This window comes from Beta vulgaris, chromosome 8 (genome assembly GCF_026745355.1).
Source record: "Beta vulgaris subsp. vulgaris cultivar EL10 chromosome 8, EL10.2, whole genome shotgun sequence".
NCBI classification, from domain to species: domain Eukaryota; kingdom Viridiplantae; phylum Streptophyta; class Magnoliopsida; order Caryophyllales; family Amaranthaceae; genus Beta; species Beta vulgaris.
In genome coordinates this window covers 59647409-59669315 of record NC_079209.1, presented here as the reverse complement: position 1 = coordinate 59669315, position 21907 = coordinate 59647409, and the positions used below count along the sequence as shown (strand labels likewise).

The 21907-nt window shown below is 35.9% G+C and overlaps 3 protein-coding genes and 1 non-coding gene across 6 annotated transcripts; 1 reads left to right on the top strand and 3 right to left on the bottom strand.

The window, feature by feature from the left end:
- Positions 1 to 957: 957 nt before the first annotated feature.
- Positions 958 to 7533, bottom strand: LOC104902270 (hypothetical protein). Of its 2 annotated transcripts, none has more exons than XM_010689988.4 (9): positions 6529 to 7533; positions 5536 to 5623; positions 5124 to 5352; positions 4889 to 4993; positions 4621 to 4749; positions 3268 to 3317; positions 3068 to 3165; positions 2626 to 2910; positions 958 to 1686 (listed from the first exon to the last, which is right to left on the bottom strand). In XM_010689988.4, the coding sequence occupies exons 2-9, from the start codon at positions 5603 to 5605 to the stop codon at positions 1177 to 1179; spliced, it is 1476 nt and encodes a 491-aa protein (XP_010688290.2). In that variant the 5' UTR covers positions 5606 to 5623; positions 6529 to 7533; the 3' UTR covers positions 958 to 1176. The 2 variants fall into 2 exon arrangements, with proteins under 2 accessions (XP_010688290.2, XP_010688288.2); XM_010689986.4 differs by having other exon boundaries at positions 5124 to 5355; positions 6529 to 7529.
- Positions 7534 to 10358: 2825 nt separating this feature from the next.
- LOC104902268 (probable glycosyltransferase At3g07620) lies at positions 10359 to 14911 on the bottom strand. Of its 2 annotated transcripts, XM_057391275.1 has the most exons (5): positions 14694 to 14911; positions 13434 to 14295; positions 13208 to 13344; positions 12457 to 12805; positions 10359 to 11391 (listed from the first exon to the last, which is right to left on the bottom strand). In XM_057391275.1, exons 2-5 carry the CDS (start codon positions 14157 to 14159, stop codon positions 10723 to 10725), a joined length of 1881 nt encoding a protein of 626 aa, XP_057247258.1. In that variant the 5' UTR covers positions 14160 to 14295; positions 14694 to 14911; the 3' UTR covers positions 10359 to 10722. The 2 variants fall into 2 exon arrangements, with proteins under 2 accessions (XP_057247258.1, XP_057247259.1); XM_057391276.1 differs by lacking the exon at positions 14694 to 14911 and having other exon boundaries at positions 13434 to 14666.
- Positions 14912 to 17297: 2386 nt separating this feature from the next.
- Positions 17298 to 18538, top strand: LOC130589953 (putative F-box protein At5g62060). The gene is made up of 2 exons (XM_057391613.1): positions 17298 to 17416; positions 18052 to 18538. The coding sequence occupies exons 1-2, from the start codon at positions 17298 to 17300 to the stop codon at positions 18536 to 18538; spliced, it is 606 nt and encodes a 201-aa protein (XP_057247596.1).
- A 1959-nt stretch (positions 18539 to 20497) lies between these two features.
- TRNAE-UUC (transfer RNA glutamic acid (anticodon UUC)) lies at positions 20498 to 20569 on the bottom strand. Its single transcript has one exon. It is a non-coding gene; the product is annotated as a tRNA-Glu (tRNA).
- Positions 20570 to 21907: the final 1338 nt, after the last annotated feature.

The following is a 21907-nucleotide window of genomic DNA, read 5'->3' as shown; positions in this document are numbered from 1 at the left end:
CTTATAACGCATTTTACTTTCTAATAAAGTCTATATGCAACATTGGCATTGTCTAATTCCAAAGTTTGCATTATTTCAACCTCAACTAACTAATGATTTGCGAGGAATGAAAATTTCCTCCAATTGACTTAGTTTAGATCCTCTATATTTGTCAATTTGTCATTAACTTAAAATTATGAGCAAATCATTGACAACATAATCAGTTTTTTATGCCAGTGACACATAATTGGATCTTCCCATATTAAACAACTAGCCAATAACTACTTTGGCTAAAACCTCTTATCTCTAATATTAGCCGCTCCCATTCCTGGAAAAAGAAAAAGAGGGTGGGTACCCTGTTGAAAAGGTCTAGTCGGATCTACTTCCGCTTTAGAATTGCTCCTTTTCTATCCTGCGACAGGTTTGGGTCAGAGTCGCTCAGAATATGATAGGAACGACGCGTTCGGGTGTCAAACCGATGCGCCGCTAAAGCTCCTCAGCAAGTAAACTACTTCTCTTCGTTGCATAGGCGAAGTGAGTTGGCTCTTTCGAGCTAGGGCCAAGCTGGAGTTCTTGTTCGTGGGATTGTCCTAATGCAGAAATCGCATCAATGGTTTTACATAACCTAGATCGTAGATTATCAAGGAATTACTCCTTTTGAGAATATGATAGCACATGTTATAGCTAGCACTTGTTACAGACATTATCTATTTTTTTTATCCATATAAGTCACAAAGACAATACAAAGTACAAAAGAGGGGATGAAGGATTTAAACCCGTGACCTATCGTTCACAACATCCCAAATCCCAATCTTAATCACTAGATAAAGACATTATTGGTTAAAGACAGACATTACTTTCTGATTAATGTACCGATAATATATATTACAGGTTTAGTTCATGCCTTCATGTTAAACTTGATATAGGTACCCATCCCTAGGTCAGTCCATGTACCAATTCAATAAAATAAGCTGCAAGTTTAATTGTAACTATGAACTCATATTAGTATAAGGTCTATTTTTACAAAATCAAAGAGTATGAGTTCTTTAGGTACTTTCCATTCATCTCCTTGCAAAAATCAAAATTTTCTCCCTTTCTTTGTTTTTTTTCCTTCTTTTGTGGTATCTATCTTTCAAAACCAATAGCAACAAGATAATTCAAACAAATATATATAGGATGAGTTTGTTTTTTCATCAATCACCATTTGTTTTTCCCCTTGTTCTTAGTCTCACCAAGCTCCACAAGCAAGGTCAAAATAGCTTCACACATTTCACAACAATCAGGCTCAGTAGGATTCTTTTTCCATGAAGAGTAAACCATCCAAGCATGATCAAACTTCTTATCAGGCCTAATCACGACAGAACCGGGGACTTCAGCATCACGACATGTAACAAGGCCATCGCTTTTTTCCCCGTACCTTAGTCTAAGGTGGAGAGCACAGACCGCCATGGCAGCTGATAAGGGAATCACAACAGGTACCTTTCGAGATGGTTGTACACAGTCGTTGGAGGGGCCATCAGAAAATGTCGGGAGAGGAAACCATGGGAGCTCGGCATGGGCTATTTGTGTCAATGTGGCTAGAACACTGGGAGCAATATTTGCTTCAGAATGGAATGAGATGAGTGGGATTTCTTCAGGAAGTTTGTGGCTTAAGATAAAATCCTTCCTTTTTTCATAAGTGAGGTCCTCCATGGCCTGAAAATCGCCCTAGAAAAAGAATAACAGGTTTAAGTCGATTTAGTTACATGATATGCTGAACTAGGAATTCAAAGAATCGTGAACGTACAGACATACAGTGAACATAGATGTTAGATATTTGCAAACACAGTAGCGTATACAGAGATCGTAACCATTGACACCGGACTTTTCCTATAAAACAACACTGCTTTCATTATCATTACCTTTAGTTATTATTAATTACCACCTACCAAACAGGCCGTCAAGGTAATGATTTGCATCAAGTGGGAAACAGATCATCCACACAACGCAAAACTCTATAGTTTTCGTTCATTTGGAGGATAAAACAGAAAAAAAGAGGTAAACTGAAAGCAGATCCCAGTTCCTGATACATTCTGATGCACTAGAAGCTCGTATATTGGATACTAAGTATATGCGTAGACATTAGGGCATTTTAATGATCGAGACAGCCACAAGAACTCAAAATTGATCTGTACACGAGTTCCTAGACTACTCTCATCAGAAGTAAGAGTCACATTATTAATAGTTGGACCATTCTCAACTCTCACAATCTCCTCATTCCTCAATCTTATTACTTATGTAAGGAAGGTGATTGCGAGCTTCTTCCGAATATCCTAAAATTGTATATGTGACTACTCTATTACTTCTAGAGGAAAGAGGTAGCTTTTCGATAAACTCAACTAATATAAATAATGACTCATGTTTATCTACTTCCCCAGTGAAAATTACTTAGCAACCAATAGTCCACTAGACTCTAATTAATTCAAATTCGAGCTGGGGGCTAATCAGGGGTAAACTCTTCCAACAAGTGTTAATACACGAGCTCTAATTGAACTGGATTAACCCTTTTACTAGATGATCCAAGAACTGGTTGGTCTAAATAGCTCATGTTCATCATTCGTGCTTCATATATGCATTGAATGAGTGAAGAAATCTTGATAGTAATACCTTGATCAGTTTGCAAATTAGAAGCTCCATAACTCTCCTAGCTTTCTTGTCTGCAACCTGCCCTTCACGAAGTACATCAGATGCAATGGGGGTTCCCCCATATGGACTCTGCACGAGGGCCAACCCTGCAACCTTGCCTTGCAAGTCTGGCCAGTATTTTGACAATGCTGCTGCTGCATCAACTCCGCCTTTGCTATGACCAAGAAGCATCACACGCTTTCCAGATCCCCAGTAAAGCTCCTCAATATAATTTTTTAAAACCCATGCATTGTGCTCCACTGATGCCTTCATTTGAGAAGAAGCAAACATATCAGGAAACAGATAAAGCAAAAGACCGAAGATAGAAAGAAAGAAAATTACTATTCCAGTCCGTAATTTCAGATTTTAAGTTCGAGATATCATTTTTTGACAAGAGAATCTAAGATAAGATATCATCCTTCACCTCACTATGAATCTTGGCAATATGGCAAGCGAGGCCCATCTTTGAAAAGAATCTCTTGGTGGCAACAAAGTACAAGGGGCCATGATTACTAAAGAGGCCTAACATATGAGATAACAAAACATAGATATAAGGAATCACGCTGCACAGTAATGCCAATCATTAAATCCAAGGAAACTAAAATTAATTTAGCAGAAATTTACCTGGTATAAGAAGGTATACAAATGAATCAGGCAGTATATGTTTCCCGTTCCTGCAGAATAGAAAAAGTTCGATGGTCTAAAGAAACCATAAATAAAATCTAAAGAAAACCACATTTTTGCAATATAACCACAGGGGAATCCATTAGACAGAAGAGATCAAGTTGCCCTGTATCTCGTATATCATGTACTAAATAAAGTTACAAAAATCAGAAAATTCAGGCCATGACATATATTGACTGTGGGATATCAAATTAGCATCCATGAAAGGCCTTAAGACCTAGATCAACACTGATCATAAATCAGAATCTCTACAGCCTAAACCATCAACTTGGTTTCACATGTCCCACATCGTAACATCTATAATATGATGAATCAGTAGTATCGAAGTTTAAGGTGAGACATCAGCAATATACAATAGATTAGCAGTATGCAATCATAGTGTTAGGGAACTACAGCATAAACATCAAAATATTGAATGAGTAGTGATCACTCAACTTCTTGAAAACAGCAGAGAAGATGTCCAATGACTACCGATAGAAAAAGAAAGAAATCAGCCTAACACTTGTCTTTCCTGTGCAGTAAATTCATTGCACTTATGCCAAGCCACCAAATCAATCTAATCCTCATGCAAGCTATCAGAAGAGCCTAATTCATAAACAATGTAACAAAATGAACGCAAATACACAGCAAACTCCAACGACTTCAATCTCGCCAGCTCTAAGGGTCCGTTGACCGTTATCTTCAACTCTAAGTATCAAAGCTAATCAGGTTTAATCAGAGTTGAACAGATCCATGTCGGTGTAAGTAAAAGGTGAAATCAGGGGTATTAGGTCTTGTCAGGTTCAATCTTAAATTAAGTTCACATAAGCTAAAGCAGCACTTTGAACTTCAGCTCACATCAATCGCTGTTACAGTTTCACCTAGTCATGGCGCCTATCCATAAATCATATTGGTCAAAGATGCAACAATTCATAACACAGCATATTTTTTCTCCATGTACATCACCATACTTTGGTAAATGCCTTAGTTTTATTTCAACCATTTAAATGATAGAGCATGCTTCTCAGAATTGATCATACTTTGCAGGAAACAATAATCCAATGCAGCTTTTGTTCAATTTCAGAGACAAACTCCAACTAGATGAGATTCACAGCGAAGCTAAGATATAATAGCTAATATGTTAGAATACACTGCCAATCTACACAATACCAAATAGAGTCATTAAGATCCAGATGCTAGCTTGCTAACTAAAGATTTGCATGAGCTACAGCCTACAGTAACGACTCCAATTTTCAGAACTGTAAAGAATCAAGATAAAAAATTATAAGGCTTCTGATCATATATGTATGATACCTGACACCCTGAAGCAGTTCCAAGAACCTAGTTGTTCCATCTTTAACCGGAGGCAGCCCAGGAGTGCGTTGCATCCATCCTATATCATCAGATGACCCACGCAAACCCTTCTGCACTCTAGATATGATGCTGTAACAATAACAAGGTGACAGACTAAATCTTAGAAACAAGGCAAAGCAAAAGATAAAGTGCAACTCTGATAGATGGCAACGGCGGCTACTATATCTGGGACCCAAAAGTTAATGTTATCAATCTTGATTATGCATACCTCTTAACTCGTTCTATGGTGTGTTTGCAAAACCCAAGGAAACATCTCCAAGAAGCCAATGCCAATCTCCGGAATAATCTCAAACCACACAATGGAAGAGTCAATCTACACTAAAGATGCAACAACTGCAAGTAAGAATACAGGTAACATATAACAATGAAGATATGATATCAACATCGTATTATAAAGATGAATTAACATAACAACATGAGAATTTGGGAAAAAGAAACATTACCTTTTAAGAACAAGGGACGTTCCTCCGTGAGTGTCCCCAGCTTCTGTACCTGTATTCACACACAAGTGCTCTTTGGCATTTACCAACCTTCTTTGTGTTCCTCTATGTGTGGCAACACTATGGTTAGAAGATGATGCACATTCTTTGAAAGTAAATTGGCGCTCATGATAACTTGCAGAACTTGGATACTCTACTGCAGGACACCCATTAAAGATTCCGAAGTACAAATCTTCTGATGAAGACAAGGGCATGAAATTAGAATAACACGCCAGGCGATCAATAAATAATACCCTGATAAGCAATAAGCATGATTCTAAACCTCGATAGAAAAAAAAGGAAACAGTAATCCTTCCTAAAGATTGAAACACCACATATACACTGATATACATGTGAATGTACTAAAGGAACACACCAAGAAAGTGAAGCAGTGGACTGCTTATGTAAGATGTCAAATCCAAGATCCTGATAAAAATGTCATCCATTGATGTCCTGAATTCGTCCTGTTACAAAAGATAGCTCAAGTTACTCAGGGAACGACGTTAGGCCTAGAAGGGATAGCTTAAACAAGATTATTAGCAGTGCTCTTGGCCATGTTTAATAAAAATCAAATATTTGTGTTCAACTAAGATATCCATTCCTAAGATTCATCTTATTCCAATACTCCATGTTATCTTGTTCAAACAATTTACAAATTTCTTCTAGGGGTTTAGGTAGAACAATCAAAACAATATTTGAATATACAGGTTACACATAAGATTAAAATCAAACTTCATGTTCATCTTTAAGATAAAGAATCAATTCATATCACACATTTTCGACTGTATATTCAACAACTTTGATTGTACATCAGTAAAACAAGTTACTGTATATTGTAAGCAAAGTCTCACCACCCACAAACTTTAATTTCCACAACATTGAAACTATTGAATTAAATTTACTATAATTGTAATCCAATACACAACTAAAGTTGTTGAACGATTCGAATTAGTGAAAAATAAGTTCATCTTCTAGATAAACTCAACAACCCTTGACTAAAAAGTTTCAATCTTTTTACTTAATCAATAAAATTGATCTATTTGATCATTACTAGGAAGAACAAAGAAACATACAAATTCCAAAAGAATGCTGAAAATCCCATTTTCACTCTTAAGCTCAAGCATGAATTCAACTTGCTAGTAAGAAAAGTAAACATATTCCCAGATAGTAGGAACATCCAAATCTAAAAACAGTAACACTTCACCTTACTCACTTCTCCAAAAAACTACTATAATTAACAGTTATCAACTTACTAATTATAGTAATAATCTCCAAACTATTAGGAAGAGTGAAACACAAAAACACTAAAAATGAAGCACTATTATACACACACACAATAACAGAAAGCAAAAGTTAAGTACACAAATACCTGCAAAACCCATAAGCAGATTGGCCTCCTAAAATCAAATCAAATCCAAGAATTTATAATAGGAGGCTCCACTCCATATCTACCACCACTCCATGTCCACTACACAAAGCAAAAATTATATAGTATAATATATATACATACATAAAAGTATATGATATATGATAATATAAATATCAAAAATCTTAAAAATTTAATATTTTATAGATAGAGTGACTATAAATTTGGAATGGGGTAAAGCTCATTATATTCCATGAGATGGGATCAAATGATGGTTATCCACTTGAAGCTGTTATCATCCACATCTGACCCACATGATCTCATCACATAATCCACAATAATTTTTTAATAAATTTTAAAAGTTTGAGTCTTTGGCTTCACTTTAATAATAAAAAAAAAGTGACCCAACAAAAATTATGAATTTTTAAATAATGGGTATTTGCTAAACTTGGAAAGTATGAATAATTGAATAAGAAAAATACAAACTTTAATAAAAATAAATAAAGAAAAAAGTTTAATTAAATTTGATTTCAACTTTCAAACTTGAACAAGGGGGGCAAAATCTGATACTGGGTATTGAAGAAAGCAACATCATCTGTCAGACTGTAAAAAAAACAGAGTAAATTATAAATAAAAATTTCAACTTTTTATGTAAATGAATAAGAAAAAAAAAAACCAAATCAATTTAAAAATCAAACCGCCATTTTTGTAGAAGAATTGACTTTCACGCTTCTATCGTGAGCAGAAGTTATTATGTCTGCAAAATGTTGGACCAAAAATTATGTTTAGACTTTGGAATTTCTGAAATTACTCAACTTTTTTATATTTTCTACTTTTTGTTACCCAATCAAAAATAGAAAATAAAAGAAATACTTTGCTTAGAAGATGGAGAAGTTCAGTTGTTTAGCTAGCATGTAAGACCCACAAAAGGGGAATAATTTTTTTTTAATAGTATGATTCAGAAAAAGGTTTGAGAGACATTGGTGGAAATATGGAAGAAATATGAATATACGTGGCTTAACAGGGACAAATGTCTTGTTACAAGAGTTGCATGAAGATTGAGTAGTTAATTTAACCGCTTAAGCTACTACGAGTAGTCGAGTACGAGTCTTTGGTTTGAAGCAAACGTACAATTAGGGATGCAACCCAGTCTGGATTCGACCCAAGTCTGTTCCAATACGAAAGAAAAAATTCGAGTTGGCTCCGACAAAAAAGTAATCTATGTGAAGTTGTTTTGATTGAGCTTATTTGAATTAAATTTATTACTTTGTTGAATATGATTAATCTTGATTTCATCTTATATTTACATCTTGAACATGATCATCCTTGAAACTTATTATTGAAAAATGTAGAGAAGATACCCTACAAGATATCCTAACTACTAAGCAATTCAGAATATGATGGTCCTGAATGCTAATTGATGTACATAAGTACTGTTAAAATTTAAGAGATCATGAGATCAAATAGTAATGTCACAATCTTGATGTAATTGCTCTCAAGGATGGTCATGGGTAGAGTATGAGTCGGATCCAGCGAGACGCTAAGCCCATATCTTGAAATTTTTGTTGACCCATACCCGAATCCTAAGGGTTTAGAAAAGTTAGACATGGACCCCGACCCTTAGGGTCTACACTTGGTCTAGCCTATTTTTCTTATTTTTGCCCAATTTTCAATATCATTTATATTTCTTGACTTTCGATAGTGTCTATAATCTGTAAGGTCTAGAGTTTAGGTCTAGGGTTAAGGGTTCAAACGACAAAAGTTTTAGGATACTTACGAAGGTTTTCTGTAAAACGCTAAGACAAAAAGAATATTGAGTAACTTTAGAGACTAAGTGTAGGATACGGGTCTAAAATATTAAGACACAAATACGAACCCTGAGAAATTTACTAGGACTCAGACATGGACCCTTAGATTCTAGAAAAAGTTGGACTCAAAGCCTAAAATTAGAGTCGGGTCCAATAATGTCCTGGACCCATATCCATCTCTAATTGCGCTAATGACATAATTCGGCTTCTTCAACTTTTTTTTTTGTAAAGAGCCCTTTGCATGATTAATGTTCCCTTATTATATTATTTTACCTTCACAATCGTTCAATCGTCTCCTACCATGTAATACGAGCCTTCATATGCACGCGATGCATGCGTTATTTAAAACTTGTTAATCTATTAAATACTCCGTCCGTACGTTATTTATGATTAAAATTAAATGTGAAAAGTTTAATAGTTAGATGAATTTAGATACTTCCTCCATTTCAATTTAGTTGCGATACTTCTAAAATCACGGACTCCTAGGCAATTTTTGGAGAGTAGAGAGATATAGAAAGAATATGAAAGGGTCCCATGTGCTAGAAGAGAAATATAGAGAAGTTATTACTCAAAATGAAAGTGTCACAACTAAATTGAAACTTCCTAAAATAAAAAGGGTTACAACTAAATTGAAACAGAGGAACTATATATATTAATTCGCTAATGTAAAATACTGAAAAATATTGTGAGTCATTCTTATTAACATTAATTTTTTGTGAATGAATATTGAGCAGAAAGAACGGAAATAATGAGTTGGTTTAACTGAATTAAAGAGTATCAAAGGTACTGAGTGTTTCAGACTTTTCATGTGCACGTCATGTATACCATCTTTTCTTATAAAAAAGATATAGATATTTTGTCCATTTAATTTTTTTGATTGAAGTATTTAATGCATATACCATTCCAAACTTATTTAGAATGGCAAGTTGAAATGAGAAATAATTTTTAAATAATTTTCTTTTGCAATGTTTTTCATTCCATTAATTAAATCATTGAGGGCAATTTACTATTTTCAGAGGGGGACACCATCTTCCTCCCCCTTCCCTTATAATAGAGATATGTTCTATTTGCCCGACCATACTTATCAAACCCTTATTAGACTTAATCGGTCCTAATTTCATTATATGCTTACTTACACCTAATTGGACCCGATAAGCTCTGATTATACTTAAATACAAAATTATAAAATAAAAAATCTAATTAAATAAATCTAATAAGATTATACATAAACATGTTTTTCCTAACATGTAAATAATACAAAGTGAATCAAACCGTCAAAATAAAAGAATGACCACCATTATTTTTATGTGGAAGTGTTTAAAAGAGATGAAAGTGATGGATGACAAACTTTTTTGGTCATGGATAACACAAGATTAGTTTAATCTAAGAACAAAGTTAATAGAAAAAGAGAGTACCAAATAGCAAGTCTATCTTCACTAATACTCCATTTCTTTCTCATGTAGTAAGAAAATGCCTCGTAAGAGGAAGGTCACCTAATGTTTTTTCTCCTTACCTTCGGAAAAAATGACAACTAAATCGGAACCTATCACAATAAATTTAACCCCTGTATGCAGATTGAATTCCTAGAAGTAAATGGTGAAAAAGAAGATACTTTTCAGATCTCACCCCCCAAAGATCACAGTTGGTATGACTTATGAGTAGTTGGTATATCTTCACCTAGATTGAAATGCAACATTAAATCAACATTAATGTCAGCATGAGGATAAATTTGTAGCCACAGGTATGCAAGGATAGCACAATGCTTACACCCACTTCCGTCCTCGAAAGGAACGGGGTACTTCTGATGCAGGTTGCAAATATCTGCATTTAGATTTAGTTGTAATACTTACACTATAGACATAATGACTACTAATTCGGGACAGATGGAGTATCTAACATGCTAAAAGAGTGTAACAAGGTAGCAGTGTACTGCAACAAATTACTAATCCAATCATAACGGTTCGCTCTTCGAAAGGAATTGAACAAGCCATATAGTAACAGTTAGTAACTGGAATAAGCAAAAGATAACAATAACATTGAAACCTTCTATTATATAATGATATGATTAACAACACTATATTTGTCCAGGTAAGTGGAACATGCTTCCCAATTGAAAACTGGTAACATATGCTACATACAAATAGACGAGATAAAAGAATGATGATACGTATTATTACAGCTTACAGTGAGGTAGAGCAACTGGCTAAGCTTCCAAGTAGTGCAACTTCATATATACATGCAGACTGCTGACAGCAACACATCGGACAAGGTCCCGGTACAGATGCCCTAGTCATTACCATATCTTTCGTAGAATCCCCTCCTGTTTAATTATCATCTCAACGTCATTCCTAGCAAGCTTTAGCGTAAAAATGGTTTGATCCAGATCTCTCTATCGCCTTTGAATCTGAAAAACTCTGCTATACCAAATAGAATGAAGGGTCATATGGAAAAGATCGTACTTGACAGGCCTAGCATGCCAGAGGAAATGCCGCTGGACCTTTCTCACTGCAAGCTGCATCTTAATATACTTCTCCATTGGTATTGATACTAAAATTTCTTTCAACTTTGGGATGTCTTTCTCTGAAACTATAACTGAGAATGCTTCCCAATTCAAGATCTCGAAAAAAGGAGGGACAAAATTGTCAGAAATTATCACTGGCACACATTCATAGAAGATGGCTTCGACAATTCTTGGGCTATTGACCTCGTGACCTTTAGGACATATGCAATACTTGCTACTTTTCATGTGCTGAAGATAGTTCATCCTTCTTGAAACATTGACGGGCAATAGACCATATATTCTCATATCAGGGTCTTTGTCTTTCCAATGTTTTAGCAGGGTGGGCCGTAAATACCCATGGTTGTTTCCAGCATAGAAAGCAAGGATGTTCCTTTTTGACGGCGGTTTTCCTCCGATGTCTCTAAGAGGATTTCTTGCATAACGAACAAAGGTTTCTGGCAGTGACACATCCCTCCCTATCTTGAAACCTATAGTAGCATCAGCATTGCAAAGGGCTTTGATGCTGTTCTCCATATGGTGTCTTGTTTCATATGGGGCCTAAAAGTACCCAACATGAAAATTTGAATAGACCAAAACCAATATGTATGAAATAAACTTCACAAAAATGTCAATCTATGAAGTCCTACGGTAAAACAGAATTTTCTTAAGCATGTGCAAAGAAAAACATTTCAGAAACTGTTCATGCTTTTCCAAAAATAACTCAGGGTTCTGCAAAGCATATTTGGTAATTTGTTGGGTTTAAAGCAATCTTATACTATATGCACCTACCTTGGAAAGCCCTAATTGAAAAAGATCTCATGTGTATGCATATTAAAGTCTCATAACTAATTGAAACTCCTAAAACAGTTATCCCATCCTAACACACTTCTTGATCAAGAGTGGATTTCTCAAGATCAGCCCCGCTACCAAGTACGAAATTTTGGTGCAGGACTAAAAATTTTGGTTATTGCAACTCATCCCTGAGTCTTTAGCAGCAATTGAGGTCCTTGATATACATATTGAGTTCGCAATCTACTCAAGCAGATGTGCGGCATGTAATATTGATCCACAGGAAAAGGGTGGAGAGAGGGAGTTGTCAAACTACTCAGATACTCAGCTTCCATTGTGCCTTGGCAATCAAATGTTATGTTACTCGGACTCTTCATTTTACCTCATGTACCATGTCGGATCTCTGACACTACGACATGGTATGGTTACTCCGACACTTCATTTTTGGCCAAAATCATGAAAGACTTGCATAAAATAGATTGGGTTGGACAGTTATACACATACCCTTGTCCACTATGAGTACCCAAGTCCAAAAATTCAGATGTATCATAGAACTACTTAATAGATCATGCAGAATTTAAGCACCTTATTACCTTTATAGAAGTACGTAGATTATGCCTCTCGAGACATCCTTAAACAAGTAAACAGGTGCATCACTTCATATTCTATTAGGTTCAGGTCTTAATTTAATTAAGTTTGGTTAGTAATTCATCTCCGGTGATATGGTATACTTTTTAGTTTTGATTACAAGAGTCAATCAATGAATATGAATCACTAAATGCCAACAAAGAGGTAAAACGGGAATATAATTAGCTGACAGTATAAGGACCATACCCAGTCATGGCAAGCAACAACAAAGTGATCTTTTCCCCCAGTTCTGTTCCAGAAAGGATATTTTGCTGCAATTGCTTCAGTGTAATCTTTCACAAATTGCCTTAAATTTGCACGGGAATGAGAATTTGGCACATACAATGCATACTCTAGCATTCTCGAGCTAAAAGGCATATAAAATAGGTGAGCTTTTTTTGGGTTCTTCACTACGAAATGCTTGTTTCCCTCCATCAGTTTCATAAACCAGCCCTCCGAAGCATATAGTCCCTTGAGTATTGGTTGATGAAATATGGGCTTTGTACCATCCTTGTAGACATAGACTTTCAATACTTTCTCCATTAATTCATAGCTCCTGCAACAGCATTGAACAGAATTACGTGTAGAGCAAGCAAATTTCATCAATACTTTCATATTAAATACACTATGCAAAAGAAAGGGGGTTCTTACTTCACACTATATTGGTATTAGTATAACAAAGCATAAAAATGTACATTGAACAGCAGCATCAATATTATTATGGAAGAGTGTTGAAGTTTCAGTAACTACCATTTTCCCAAGTTTGGAAGGGACAAAAAAGCATATCCCTTTATGCTATATATCGGTTTTTAGTAGGGTAATATAACCTATGACCTTCCTCAAGCTTATGTTTATTAACTAATGCAAACAAGCAAACACAAGGAATGATTTATGGTATATAACCTCCACAAAGTACGAGATTATGTATCACAATGATTCAAACAATGTTTACCCTTACCTCAGGAACATAGAAACATTTCTGAAAACAGGAGCATAAAGTTCCTTGTCAACATCAGCCACGGTAGAATTGATAATCTTCAACTTTGCATCATAAATTTCCTTATCACGGTCATCAAGAGAAGACCTTTGAGGTTTCTACTATATCACATAAGAAACAAGTTAATTATCTGATTCTCTCCTTCGGGCAAGGCTAATAAAAATGTTGGGATAGTCGAAGGGCATACCATTCTAATAGAAGAAGCAAGGTGCCGAGCTAATATCCGATTCATCCTATCTATAGGTACTACAGAGATCGGTGGCATTCCAGGTTTCACCTTCTTACTTCGACGAGTACCCATCGCTCCTGACTTCCTTAGAAGAGCAAGACCAGTTGCGTCTTGGAACTTGTTTTCATTCACAGGTAGTACTAGGTCCTCTTGGTTCCATATCTCAACATTTTTATTTCCATTAGAACTGGAACTCTCATTCAATTCCAAACTGCTCTCATGCAAAATTTGATGTTCCGACCCTACTATATGCTCAATTTTACCAACATGATTCAACTCCACCCCAGAGCTATTTTTCTGGATGTCACCTACAAACTTCTGGCCTGAAAGCCTGTCAAATCCAAGAGGTTCATCCTGTATACTTCTATCTATCTCCCTAGATGCATTGCCACTCTCTAAAAATCCATCATCAATTCTATGATTATCTTGTTTTACTACTCCTACAAGATTTGAAGGATTAATCCCATCCTCCTTTTCTGATTTAACCAATAATTGGCTCGACGAAAAGCCGCTATCAACACTCAGGACAACTTCATTATCCGGAAGTAGAGACTTAAGTGCATTTCCATAGGGTAGCATGAAGGATTGAAGCATCAAGCAGGTAATAGCAACAAAACCCAATATTAACACAAATCTCTTTGCTTCAATTTGACATAATTTTTGAAATTGAACAGAATACTCCATGCCCAGAACACTATACAAATCTCCAACCCTTATATCAAGATATTTTCATATGAGAGAAGCCATTAACTATCCAGCAAAAGAAGCAGATTTTCAGAAACAGATTCATCAATGAACATAATAGCCAATACCCAGTTCACTGCAAGTACAAAACCATCCAAAAACACACTTTTTGAATAAAAAAAATAACACAATTAATTGTTAACAAAAGCTAATCAGTAAAGTTCCTCTTTCCTCAGAACAAATTCAACCCCAAAAAATTAAAAAAACCCAGAAAAATACTGGAATTCTGAGCAGTTAGATTTGAAGAAATTGAACTTATCTAGCCAATAATGACAGAAATTACACAAGTTAGAAACAAAATTGAAGCAAATGAAGTGAACTTACACAAAGACTAACAGAAAGAGTAGCAAATATGCTAGTGTTTTCTGTACATATGACCAAAAAAAAAAAAGCTTGCACTTGCAAAATTTTACAGTTTCAAGATTAATGTTGTAAAATCTTACAGTAAACACAAAGATTTAGAAAAAGACTCACCTTTACAAATTACAAGAAAAATTCTGATTGCAGACCCACATTTTCCAGAATTGTAAATTATAGAGAAGTATAAAAGTAGTTTATGATGCCAAAACTAGAGGGTTCTTTCTATAAAAATTCAGAGAAAAAAAAGATCCACTTGCCAATTTCAATGGTCAGACCGTCAGAGTTCTTTGACTGATGTTTTCTTGTTTATTCTTTAGGTGTAATTAGCTAATTTTTTGGAAAAATTGATAGAAAGAGTTCCAACTTTTAATTAGGAGTGTTTCGCCGACTTTTACCATTTTCAATTTAGATTAAATATTATTTTTATGCGTTTCCAACTGTGCATCATTTTTGTCGAAATTAATTTAATTAACCGATACTCCTTTTAACAAGTGAAATGTCTTTTAAAAAAATTCTTAACAAAGTTTCTTTATTCCTTTTTCTCTCTCCTATCTCCTTCTTTCCCTGCCACCCTTCCCGCAACCCCTTCCTAGCCACCCTCGAAATACTACCCCCCTTGCCAACCCTCCCCAGCCACCCTTGAAATCTCATCCCCTCATGCATTGTCACCTTAAAAAAAATCACTTATCTTTCGAAGCATAACAAGGTCTTTATATAGATTTTTAATGTAACATGTTCTTTTAGATTGAATTAATGAAAATTCAATTTAGTTCAATTTAGACATATTCAGTTCATTTCAGGAAAATTCAGTTGAGTACAATTCAGCTAGTTTCCTCTCACAGTTTTCATTCAATTCAGTTCAGTCCAAAACAATAGAGCCTTAATAGTAATATTTGTACATTTTATGTGGGCCATCAAGCTGCGCAAAATTTCTTGTCCGGTAAGTTCCGACCCGCACGAAAGACGTAACAATCTGGGCCAGGAAATTTAGGTCTATAGCCTAAAAATTCTTTTTTCCTTGGGAACGAAATGAATTACGGGTTAGGTCGTTTGAATAAATGGATCGAGCCTTCGCCAGCAATAGCGAACATCTCAGCTCGGTTGTTCCAACTTCAGAGATTTCTCATGAAACATTTTTCAAATACAAAAGATTGGGATGAAACGACAAGTAGTGGGCCTAGATTCGGGGGCACAGTTGAGTTTCTCGTCCGGTGGATTTGATCTATAGTTAGACGACTGCCCCGCCCCTTTCTCGTACTCCAAAAAAAATCGTTGGCTTATCAAATTCTCTATCAGAATCCACAATTAAACGATTTAATTGATCAATGCTCATTGGATGAGCAATTCCAAAATCTTGGATCGAATCAATGTTGATATACTGATTCGATTCGAGTTGTTCCAGATACATTTTCTATTTCCATATTTGGCATGAGTGCACCGATTAAAATATTGTTTATCTTCTCTTTTTTATTAGATTACTCACTTTTCATTAAATCAATCATGAGTCCCACACACTTACCTTAACCATTAACATTCTACCTCCTTAATAAACAACCAAAAAAATTACATCAACCCCAAATTTTTTATTCTAATTTTATGCATCTAATGGCTCACTTAGAACTTCTCCTTCGTTCTTGTGCTCAAAAGAAATAGAAAATCCAGTTGGGGATGAAGGGAATATGTTCATCATCCACCAAATTCACACCCACATCCTCACCATATAGAATGAGTTAGGAGCAAAATCGACGAAATTAGTAAATTACCTAACATAACCCTCTTCTTGAATGAAAAAAGGAAAAATAAAAATAAAAAGACCTAGATATCTCTAGATAAACAATTCTAAATTTATATATTTAGGAAATACTCTTAAATCTATGACTAGAGCTGATCATTTTTGCCCGGTCCGATTTTTGGGCAGAATTTTTTGACTCGCAGTCTGGCCCAGACCGGATTTTTTTGGTTTTGGACAAGCCAAAAACGACTTTTTAGTCTATTTTTTAGCCCGGCCCGAATTTGGCCCGAAGGCCTCTAATTTTAGCCCAGAATAGCGGGATTTGGATACAAAAATTCAACCCGATTTTAGCCGGTCCAACTAATGGGTAATTTTTTTTCCCCAGCCCAGCCCACGATCACCTCTAAAATCTAAATCTATACTAACCAAGCTAGTTTTCGATCCGTAGGAACCTATTTGTCCTTTGGCAAAATAAAAGTCAGAAAAACTAAGGTGGCCCAATAAGTAATAACACCATAAAACCCTATCATTCTTGGTAGAGCTGGCCACGGGCCGTGCTGGCCTGACCACGGGCCAGGCCCGCGGGCTGAAGTAGAAAACAGGTCGGGCCAGGCCCGTGGGCCATCAAACTCGTGCCGTGCCGGGCTGAAATTGTGGGAAACTTGTCCATGGCCCGGCCCGGCCCACGGGCCTGGCAGGCCGGGCTCATGCTCACCGCGGGCTTGGTCCGAAAATCACAATTTTTAAAAAAAAAAATTGCAAGGCCCACGGGCTCGTGCCGGGCCCGGGCCGAAATCTAAAATCTCCAAACGTGCAAGGCCCACGGCCCATGTTATGGCCAGCGGGCCGGGCCGGGCTGAAAACGGGCAGGGCTCGGGCCAGCCCGGCCCATGGCTTGCCTTTCTTGGTATTAAATCGATATAAAAGCAGTAAGTGAGCATGTAGTTTCATCTCATTTCTCCCAAGACCTAGAAAGAGTGATAAAAATGGCAAGAGTTATTCCTACTGACATTATCATAGAAATACTCCTTCATTTACCAGTTAAATCTCTTCTACGTTTCAAGTGTGTTAGTAAATCTTGGAAGACCCTAATAACCAGCCCTAAGTTCGACTACCATCATATCGACCTTCATAAATCTCTTGTTTCGACCTCGAATCGTTTCATGATCATCAAACACCCAACCTCCCCTCATCTATTCTATGTTAACTTCGACACTCCACTCTTAAATGCTGTCAAATTATCCCTCCCAAAACGCTTCTTCAGATCTTCCTATGATCATGTCGTACTTGGCGGATCATGCAATGGCTTAATCTGTTTATACTCCTTTCTTACAGGAAAAATCATTTTACTTAACCCTATAAACCATACATATTTTCAAGCTACTATTGATGTTCTACCCTCTCAAATACGAATTATTGGGTTTGGGTTTGATTCTATAAAGAACGAATATAAATTCGTTTGTAGTTTTTCTCATGATCAAGCCCTAGTTTATAGTTTACACAATTTTTCTTGCAAATGGATTAAGGGCCTGTTCTTTTCGGCATAAAACAGCTGAATTGAACTGAACTGAAATGACTAGTGATACGTGAGAGTAAAAGTATTGTCTAGAGTTAAACTGCATTGAACTGAATTGAATTGAACTGAACTAAAAATAAGCGGGAGAAAACAAGCTCTAAGCCTAACAATAGGAGTTGTAATGATCCTACTAATAGGAAATATGTATCTTTTAATAACTGTAGGATGTCTGTTGGAGCTCTTGTTAACAACCATCTTTTACATTGGATTGTACATCTACGTGAATCTTATAAGATAATAATTGCATGTTTTGATCTTTGCACGGATGAATGGAGTTTGATTAGTGTTCCTGATGAAAGAGACTTTCAAGTGCAGCTTCTTCGTCGTAAATTAAGTGTCCATGAAAATGGATGTTTATGTTTATCAATTGTTCATTGTCAAGATTTGGTAGATGTATGGATACTCAAGGATTACGCGGTGAAAGAATCTTGGGTTAAGATTAGAGTGTCAAGAAATTATCCTTTGATTTTGAGATATCGTTGTTTTCATTACAACAAAGAGTTGTTTTCATGTTTACATGATTTGCATGTATCTGAAAAGTGGTATGCTGAAATTTGTACGGGAAGTCTTGTCACACTTCCATATGTCCACAAGCTAAAGTTTAGTTGGAAGCATCGGTTAAGTAAAGCCTTCTCTTGTCTTACCACTTAGGTCTGACTCCGGACTATTTTCGACTACACTCGTATATATCCAAGACTATTTTCGACTACACTCGTATACATTCAAGACTATTTTCGACTACGTACACTCGTATACATCTAAGACTGTTTTCGACTCATTTCAAGATTGCAGCTTGGAAAGTGAGCAAATTATTTCAGCTAATGTATGTATGTTTGCTAATTTCAGTTTTTAAATAGTTTGGTATGTGCATATAGGGGTGCTAACGAGCCGAACCGAGACCGAACATACCTAGGCTCGGCTCGGCTCGAGAATGAATGAGTTCGAGCTCGGCTCGGCTCGAAGCTCGTCGAGCCTAAAAAATTTAGGCTCGGCTCGAGCTCGAAACGAACAAAACCAGGCTCGGCTCGAAGCTTGGCTCGTGAAATTAAAATTTTAAAAATTGAAAGAAAATTTAGCTTAACATTATCCAAGACTTTAGATATAGCCCAATGTTTTGCCAAACTTTTTATAAGTATGGATGTCAGGCTAATTTTCATTAAATAATGCAAGCCCAACAACCATACATTCTACTCCTATCTATACCCCATATATAATACAAGAGGTCCCTTATTACTCTTGCTTTCTCCCCGATGTGGGACTTTTAAAATCCCAACAAAGGAACTCACTTAGGCTCTATAGTGAGCAGCGAGAAAAAGAAAAAATGGGTGCTTTAGATTTTTCTATCATGTGTCTTTTATAGTTGGAGATATGAAGTTTTGGTTTTGCCTCATCGATGTGGGACTTATAAACCTTAGCTAAATAAGCTCAACATTATGTTTTATCAAACTCTTTATAATTATGGATGTTAGGCTAATTTTCATTAAATATGACAAGCCCAAAAACCATCCATTGTACTCCTATCTATGCATGCCCATATAATACAAAAGGTCCCTTGTTACTTAGGCTCTAGAACGGGCACCAAGAAGAGATGGGTTGTAGTTGCTTTCCATACCATATATGGGTAGAAGAAAGGTGATAGAATTATATATAATAAAAGAATTAATTTTATGCTAATCCAAGTTTCTAGGCTTTGCATATTTATTGATTGTCCAACATTATAAAATAAGACAAATCAAACAAGAATTATAATGAATTTAAAGGGTAATAAGTATATAGGAAAAACAAAGTTGGTGTTTACTTTTTCTATCGATTGGGACAATACTTTTTTACATAAAGCCTATCTTAAAACATTTTACGAACATGTTTGCGAACTTTCGAGCCGAACTCTACTAGGCTCAGGCTCGGCTCGCTAAGGTCACGAGCCGATCTCGAACTCGAGTCGAGCCCTCCCGAGCCGAGCTTTGACCGAGCTTTGACCGAACCGAGCTCGAACAGTTTGCGAGCCACCCTGGCTCATTAACACCCCTATGTGCATATATTGGTGCATGTGGTTTTTTAGTTAGTTTACATTTTGTGGGTTTAGCTAATGCACTAGCTCTCCGGCTTGTTTTGTGTAGAAGTTGCTTCATAGAAGTAGTACTTTATTAAAGCTATAGAACATTTTAGATTTCAAAGATAGACTTTAACACTTGATCAAATATCTATCTTTTCCCAAACAACGTATAACTAAGAGACCGTTTGGTATTGCTGTGGTTTTCTTGATTTTCAAAGTAATATGATATATGTTCTATAATGAATAAAAAATTAGTCATATTTATTGGAAACATGATGATTTTGGAAACTGACAACTAAAAACTGAAAACCACTTTTTCTCATTTCCTATTTTTGATTTTCAAAAAAACTGAAAACAAAAAACGTTAACGAACGGGCCCTTAACTAATGATTTTTGTAGTCAAAAAACAATGAAAAGATGACGATTGTTTTGGCTAGATAATTTGAATATATATTAGAAATCCGTTGGATTAGGAGTGTTGAAAGTACTTATGCGCAGTTTTCGTTCCTCATTTGTTTTCTACTGAAATTTAAAAGTATGTGGTGCAAATAAAAAAGTTCCGTTGCCGGGAATCGAACCCGGGTCTCCTGGGTGAAAGCCAGATATCCTAACCGCTGGACGAGAACGGATTTCTTATATGTTAGTGGTAGTACTTAGTAGGATTTTAGTCATGAATTATGCTGTAATTAAAGTAATGTGACAGAAGCCAGCTATGTATTATTTTTTCCATCGAGGGGGAAATTAAGGTTCTGATTTCATGCAATTGAAACAGTAAGGTAGCAAAGAAAAATAATTATGAAAAAAATGTATATTTCTATTTTTATCTTTAAGATGAATTGTCTTATAGGAAAGGAACTCGCATTGGTCAAACTGGTCCGAGTTAGCGGGCTAGACACTCTGAGAGTAAGGGGGAGGTAAGGGAAATCCTACATCAGTGCCCTTTGTGTGAACCCCCAACCTCAAGGTTGGAAGCCACAATGTCAATCACTAGACCAAACTTAGCTTACTACTTCATTCGTACATGACATAATACCGATGCGTAAAGTGAAAATTTAAGACTTCTTAGCTTTTTTATTATAAAAAGAAGTTAAATGGTTTAAAATGGTTGATTTTAATCAAAAGTATAAAAAAGGGGTAATATGAAATAGAAGTTTACCAAAAAAATGAGCGAAGGATGTTTTAGGTCAATCCTGGCTCACAAAGGTTACACTCATGTGGATCTCTCCATAGCTGGTTTGAACTTCCTGACCTAAACTTTCTCTTTATTAACTGAAAGGATGTTTTAGATTGGTCTTATATAAAAAACTAGCCTAATTTTTCTCTCTTATTTCAAAAAAAAAAATGAGCTAAGAAAGAAATGTAAGCTAAGGTGATTCTAAGTTCCAATTGTGGAATACAAAAATACCTATACAAATGCTACCAGTTAGTAGATGTTGGACAGAGGTGTAGGATGAGCATCCTACACCAGCTCCAAAACGCAAGGCAAGAAGAATAAAACGTACCATTCAACATGCAAAAAGTAATTGATTTGACAGCCAGTGTACATTCCCCTTACATCCAGTGTACATGTCGAAAATTCAAAAAGTAACTGATTTGACAGTTACTGTTCACCATTTAATAACTGATTTGATGTCAACCGCCATCATTTCCCCCCATATACTGTTCACCACTTCTCTCTTTTCCACACTCAACCTCATTGTACATTCTCGGCTTTGTGGTTGTTCATTAACAAAATCAAAATGTACAATGACAGCCCCCCCAGTTGAAAGTAACCCAATTCCTGAAGCTGATGTCAAGTGAGTAATTTCCAATCTTTGTACACTGGTGTGTTGATGTTTGTTCACTAATGAAATTCAATATGTACAATTACAGTCCCATACCGAAATTCAATAAATCACAATGTACACTGATGGTCAGTACTATTGTATACCAAACCATATGCATTTGTACATTAAAAAAAATTGTTT

Excerpts from the sequence above, each read along its gene's own strand:
- LOC104902270 (XM_010689986.4), bottom strand. The coding sequence starts at position 5,605 with ATGGATGACATTTTTATCAGGATCTTGGATTTGACATCTTACATAAGC. Across the intron at positions 3,166-3,267 it reads TGTATACCTTCTTATACCAG|GCCTCTTTAGTAATCATGGC; the intron begins GTAAATTTCTGC and ends CTCATATGTTAG. Across the intron at positions 2,911-3,067 it reads TTGCCAAGATTCATAGTGAG|GCATCAGTGGAGCACAATGC; the intron begins GTGAAGGATGAT and ends TCTCAAATGAAG.
- LOC104902268 (XM_057391275.1), bottom strand. The coding sequence starts at position 14,159 with ATGGAGTATTCTGTTCAATTTCAAAAATTATGTCAAATTGAAGCAAAG. Across the intron at positions 13,345-13,433 it reads TTGCTTCTTCTATTAGAATG|AAACCTCAAAGGTCTTCTCT; the intron begins GTATGCCCTTCG and ends GTGATATAGTAG. Across the intron at positions 12,806-13,207 it reads AATGTTTCTATGTTCCTGAG|GAGCTATGAATTAATGGAGA; the intron begins GTAAGGGTAAAC and ends ATGCTGTTGCAG.
- LOC130589953 (XM_057391613.1), top strand. The coding sequence starts at position 17,298 with ATGGCAAGAGTTATTCCTACTGACATTATCATAGAAATACTCCTTCAT. Across the intron at positions 17,417-18,051 it reads ACCCTAATAACCAGCCCTAA|GATGTCTGTTGGAGCTCTTG; the intron begins GTTCGACTACCA and ends TAATAACTGTAG.